Below are 6,519 nucleotides of genomic sequence, written 5' to 3' on the forward strand. Positions count from 1 at the left end.
TGCGATTGTAGAGATGAGAGGAGGAGATGATGACCATCACGACAACTTGCAGACTTCCCAAAGCAACGGACCAACGGAACCCTGACGGACACCTTACGTTTACACAGTCCTTTTTGTTAAGGAGGGTCCTTTGCCACTTTAATATGATTGTTTTTTCCATAAAAAATACTACCCGAAAATTCAGATAAATTAGCCTGTTTGGCAAACCAGTCAACAACTCACCCCATTGCATGCAGCTTCGCATTCTTCGAAACTCTTAGAGTTGAAAGATGATGCATTCGAACACTGCAATAGGGAATTCAATGAAATTTACATCAGTTGTTCAGGGGTACTCAACGATAATCTTCGGTGAAATATGTGATAGGGAGAATCAAACTGCTCTAAATGCCAGTTTCCGGTACGATTTGTCGGCCCGATTTATCGGCCGGACGGCGTCGGAGCGCAAATCTTGCGTGTATTTTGACAGCCGATGAATGCTCGATTCATGGAATTGAAAATCGGTCCGGATAAAAATATATGTGGCAATGCAACAGATTTTTTGAAGTCGAGCCGACACTCCGAGGGAAACCCCCATGTCAATCAACAGGCATGCGAGTGGGTAAAGTGTTCAAAATGGCGGATACTAAAAGGACAACGGGAAGATCTTTGAAGGAAAAATTACACATTTTACATAGTTTTCATGGTACGATTTATTGGCCCGGCAAAACTGGCTGACAAATCGTACCGTGGTAACCGGCCTTAAGAATTTCGGTTCTCCGTTGCCAAGCAGCTACAGATTTCTTTAATAAAACGTCACTTAAAAGATTCGCAACCAGGGAATTGCAATTTTTGTTACTTAAAAAGGTCACCTAGCAGTTTCTGATAAGCAAATGGTTTGCTGGAAAGTTCTTGGAAGGTAACGTTCAGCTAGCAATTTCTGAAATGAAGATTTCATTCCCTAAACTTTTAGGACACTTCAATTTTCAGCTAAGATATTCGAACAGATCAAATTTTTCTAGGTTGTAAAAATATGTTTTTGGGCAGTCATTGTACGTTACAAAGAGCCTAGAAACGGCTCTCAAAGGCTTTTGGCCTAATTTGCTCTTTAAGTTCTCTTGATTGTTTGCTAAGATGGCAATTAAGAGCGCGCGATAAATTCAAAGAACTAGAAATGGTGATACGTTAAGTGCGGGCGATGATATGTTTATGTTTTAGGGTTAGCCGTTGTGAGAGCTGAGGGAAAAAATGCTGCGGTCTACGCCAAATGTAATAGGTCAGTGGTATCTCTCTTTAGAATAATTACATAGATGTTTAGCGAAATTCTCTCCGCTGATTGGCTACCGTTGAGGTGATTGTTAAGCGATCATCACATAAGCGGTTTTTCAAAATGGCCGCAAGCCGTTTTGTCGAGGTGACAAAGAAAGAAAATAGAGAACTTAGGCACATGCGTTTTTGAGACGCGGACGGCAACCGAAAGTGAGCTGTTTCATATTTTGACTTGTCTTCACACAACCACATTTACATCGCCAAGTGTCTTTTCTCTATTAGAGATGACTAGTATAAACCCTTGGGGACACCTCTGTCCTGGGACGCAAAATGTTCCCTTCCGGTTGCCGTCCGCGTCTCAAAAACGCGCGTGCTTAAGCTCCCTATTAATTGTTTTAAAGAAAATGCACATTTTTTCAAAAATCAGCTTTGTAATTATACTAAAACAATTATTCACCATGATTGAAAGCGAGCACGTGAACGCGTGATCCATCACTTGCGAGCTCACGTGCAACGCAGTCTCAATATGGCGCACTACTCGAGTATCCTTTTTGGATAGAGTAACTATCTTTAATGCAGGAAATCAAGTATGAATGAACCAACCTACCTCCTCACACTCATTGATACAATTGTAAGGAAGAAGTAATCCACTATTGTTTGACTTCTGTGGAAAGGAAAAAAAAATCACTTGCGGTGTCGAAGGATTCGTATGCGCATGTGCTTACCACAACTTAGGTGATTTACTCCCTGAAAAAGTGAGGATCCCAATGGAGACAACACTACTGAGGATTGTAAAAATTGCCTTTTAATATAGGCTGAAAAGTTTGTATGGCTGGTATCAGCTCGAGAGGATGACAAAATTGGAACAAGAAATTATTGGCACGCAGACAAGACATAAAAGATAGGCACGCATTGCGTACGTAGCCTCTCTGCATTTTAAAATTCTTATCTATATATATATAGATAGATATAGAGATATAGATATAGATATAGATATAGATATAGATATAGATATATATATATATGAACGTTTGAACTTTTATGTAACTTATATAAAACATTAGGGACACCGCCGCAATTTACATTTTTCTGAAGAACGTTACAGGAGCAACCGAAGGTGTTCGTCGTTTTTAGCCAGAGTCAACTTTTACGATATTTTATCTCATTTTATTAACAGAAATGCCTAGCCCAGATATGTGGTCAGTAATATACGAAGCGCATCTAGAAAGATTGAAGAAAATAAAAGGCAATCCAGAAAAATTGGCATCAAGGCTGACAAGAAGTTCCCTTCAACCTCTTTTTTGCAGAAAATTTGGCGTGTACTCTGAGCTTCTGACAGCTTTCCACGACAAAAGTTCAAAAGTTCACTAAAGTTAAGCACTGCCCAGTGGGGTTAGTATCTGGATGAGAGACCTCAAAATAGACGACTTGCTCAGTAAGAAACACTAATAGGACCAAAAATTCTATTCTAACACTCAAAAACGCGAATTAAGCAAGATGCAGATTTTGTTAGCCTGGTTTACGCAAATATTGATGCAAAAGTAAATAAATATCAATATACAGTTTTTAGGAAGAGCAGAAGGAAGTTTTTACGAAGTGTCATAATCCAGAATTAAAAAAAAATTGCCATCAGCAGCGAAAATTGCGACGTGAAAGCATCATAAATTTTGTACCGCGAATATAAAAAGTTACTACCAGCGCAAAAAAAATTCGAGATATTTTTGCTACGTTCAAATTTTCTTTTTTACTTTTGGCTGCACAAGTAAAAAATCGCAAAATCGGAAGTGAGATTGATTTCAAGCGGCCGCTTGTAAGTTATCTTGCGTGTTACTTACAAACTCACGAAAAAAAGGACAGATCTGTGACAAAATGACGGCAAGACAACGGGTTTTTGTTAGTTTGTGCGAATTCAACACAAAAATCACAATCGTCCAACTCTTGAGGTTAACTATTCTTTCTGCAAAGTCAAAAATTCACTCTCCCACACGAGATTATATATCACTAGGCAATTCCATTGTTTTGGAAATAGGAGCTGGTTTGTAATTCATCAGCGTCACAAATGCTTGCGGATCTTCGGGCTAATTTGTTGAAATTCAAACACGCTTCCAACTAGCCTGTTCCAGGCTCCCAGAAAACAACTGCGTGCGGCGTGTAAAAACGAGTGGGGGGCTTGGGTCAACCCAAGCCTCCACTCGTTTTTTGCACCCAGTTCTTTTCATTTTCTCAACTATCTGGGAGCCTGGAACAGGCTAGCTTCCAACAAGCCTGATTATTTTCATGATTTATGCACATGCGTACTGCAAACGGACTTACTCTGTTACTTACACTCATAAAACCAGTGACATAGTGAGTGGTGCACTTAAAGTGCACTGCCACCAAAAGATGAGATCATATGAGACCACGAGAAAATAAAGGAGGTAGCCCCCTTTATTTTCTCTCGATGAGACTAATTAGAATAGATGCAGGAGGCAATAGGACGCAGCGTGGATTAATATGCTACAGTCTCAAAACCATGTGTTACCAAAAGATTCAATCCAACTAAAAATTGTTAACAGACGACCAGTTGTCTACTTTGAGTCGCTACACAAAGGCTTTTCCGCGCTTGGGATCGAATTCACTTCAATGTTTGTTTGTTAGCAGATTGTTTCATGTTTAACCTCACACGCCCCTCAATGATGGTGTCTCACTTAAAGTCGACGAAATTTTTAAACTTTAGTACACTTTTTGCTGGTTCTGTCTGCTTCCTACGTTTTGTTAAGGACGCTGGTATATGAGCTTTATGCCTACCCAGTTCATACTAGTGTTATTACTGACAACATTTTACTTCTAAAAATCGTCTCCACGAAAGTTTCGTCGTGACGAAAAGCTCCATAATTAACTCTGCAAAAAAGCTATTACATTTGTTTTCGTTGCTGCCAAATTCACTATTTTTCCGCCAGAAGGTCTAAAACAAGAGAGAAATAAAGAGGCGAAACTGTCGGTCAGATCTTTCGGCGAAAGACTGCCCGAAGCAAAAAAGATACAACCACTTTTCAGCTAAATGGGCAAAATACTGAGGGCTGCATCGATGCGGACAATTAAATTGATACTGAAGTTTTCAGAAGTGGATCTCCTTAGTACTTCTTTTCCTGCATGTACATTAAGGGCTATCAACTCCTTTCACAACTATTATATATTTCAATAGACGGCAACATTTTGGGCATCTCGCTTCCGCTAAAAATCGGTGTTGAAAACTTGCACGTATATGCAGCTACTGTGAGATCAGAGCCCATTTGTTCTTCACAGCCATAGAAAGTGTCTATAGGAAGATCGAAGGGCCTCTCTTAGCAGGGTATGCGCCATGATCATATGAGGATTACGACTGAGTGTCAAATTTAAATAGATTCGTTTCCATTGAGTTTCGCAGGGTTCATCAAAACAAACAAAAGTATTTCGCATCCGTTTTGTCTCAAAAATAGTCTCATCGATCGATTTCAGTTGAAATCAGAATCCGTCTAGGTTTCATTAAATGTTGTTTTAGGAATTGTAGATGAAAACCTCTCATTTTCAAGTTAACGTCTAAAAGACACCACACACAACGCTATTACTTCGCCTCAGTAGAAACTGAAAACAATATTGAATAATATCGCCGATGGAAGCACAATATTATCAGTGTGATAATGAATTTGGAATAAGGTTTGGTCGGAAAGTAACGTGTTCAGGTCGTAGATGTTTATTATTTTTCTTGGTTGTTTGAATTGAATAGCCATTACGGAGCTATATCATTATATCACAAATGCTTCTTTTCTCGCTGATATTCTTCCTTTTAAGACACCGGCTCGAGGTTAGCGTTTAGGAATTGAAATTCTTTTAGCCAGCATTTTTCCGGCAAATATAACCTTTTGGGCAAATCCCCCTTTTGTAATTTTGGGAAGGATCAGTTTATAGTTAGGACCAAGTGCAGGTAGTGACATGTTCATATCAAAAACTGATAGTATTTAACAATAACTTGACCAATTCATGGGCTTAAATGATATCCTAACGCCTAATCCATAAGGAAATAATTTCAAGGGATGAACCTTTACATTTATATAAATTTGCTTCTTCCTCTCATAAAACATTAGAATATACTTTCCCAGTTTAATAGAGAAGGTGGATCGTAGTATTAGCATTATATTCATTCTTGCTTCGCGGGCCAAAAGCTTTTAGCACGTTCACTTATTTATACAAAAAGATTTTTCTCTTATACCTACGAAGTTTCGGTCAGTGCCGTGCATTCTTTTTCCGGGGAGATTCGATTGGAATTGTAGCTAAATTGCTTATTTGCGAGTTAATATGATGAAAAGGCGCCAATTTTTGCTAGTAACATATCTGAATGCTCTATCACTCCCTCTACGTTTGTGTTCATGATGAAAACAGAGATGGGTGGTCAGAATAACACCAAGAGATCAGGGTCCATTATGTTTATGGTTCATTTTCTTTGGCTGTGTGAATATTAAAGCAAAAAGAAAAACATTTTCCAGATGTTAGCGCAAAAGTGAAAAAGAAATACGGTAATTTACAGTTATATTTTGCTCTCTACTCACTTTTGCTGCTGGTTGCTGTCCATACTTCAGCGAAGAAATCATGTTAAAAAAGATTGAAAGATAATAGATGTAAAGCTATGCGGTAAGAATTGTCTCGGACTAAAATGTACGGTTGACACTGCTCACATATTGAAAGTGAATCTTCAAGTTGATCAATTACAATACTGGTTTCATTTACATAGAATTGTCAATTTTATGATTATTACTGTATTTACTTACCTTTTCCTCGCATTTTATAATCATATGTCCACGTCTAACTGTGTTGAAAAACGCTTTGCTTTCATCTACACCACAACTCTCCCGGGCAAATAAAGAAATGAAAACAACAAGATTGAGAAATTCCCTCGTCATTTTCCAAAAAACCCGAAGTTCGTGTATTCCCAGAGATTTCAGTGCCCACGGATTTGTGGTAATAAAATCATAAAGAGAGCTAACGTCAGGTGAGGAGAAGATGATACTCAAATATTGTGACTTTCTTTCGACTGACAATAACTAATAAGAGTCTTAGTTCGAATTATGGAGTGCTGGCTAAATTTGTTTTTCGCAATTTTCAGTTGCTCTGACCGAAAAGTGTTACACCTCTGCTGTTATCAATTTTAAATGTCAAGAGATTACAAAAACAATGTACTTCGTCGAGACTCGTAACAAAGAAGAACAAAATTAAACAAAAACAGAACTTTTTGGCCGTTCCACAGCGGGTGTGACGTCA

The 6,519-nt window shown here is 38.4% G+C and overlaps 1 protein-coding gene across 1 annotated transcript in view; it reads right to left on the reverse strand.

Annotated features, from left to right (window-relative positions):
- LOC138043441 (tyrosine-protein kinase receptor torso-like) overlaps window positions 1-6,104 on the reverse strand; it is a 60,763-nt gene extending 54,659 nt beyond the window's left edge. Inside the window, exons 1-4 of the mRNA XM_068889709.1 lie at window positions 6,030-6,104; window positions 5,811-5,834; window positions 1,853-1,909; window positions 223-285 (exon numbers count right to left, since the gene is read on the reverse strand). Coding sequence (XP_068745810.1) covers window positions 223-285; window positions 1,853-1,909; window positions 5,811-5,834; window positions 6,030-6,053 — 168 coding nt within the window. The 5' untranslated portion in view covers window positions 6,054-6,104. The remainder of the gene's footprint in view (window positions 1-222; window positions 286-1,852; window positions 1,910-5,810; window positions 5,835-6,029) is intronic.
- Between the last annotated feature and the right edge of the window lie 415 nt (window positions 6,105-6,519).

This window comes from Montipora capricornis, chromosome 3 (assembly GCF_036669925.1).
Source record: "Montipora capricornis isolate CH-2021 chromosome 3, ASM3666992v2, whole genome shotgun sequence".
In the NCBI taxonomy this organism is placed as follows: Eukaryota; Metazoa; Cnidaria; class Anthozoa; order Scleractinia; family Acroporidae; genus Montipora; species Montipora capricornis.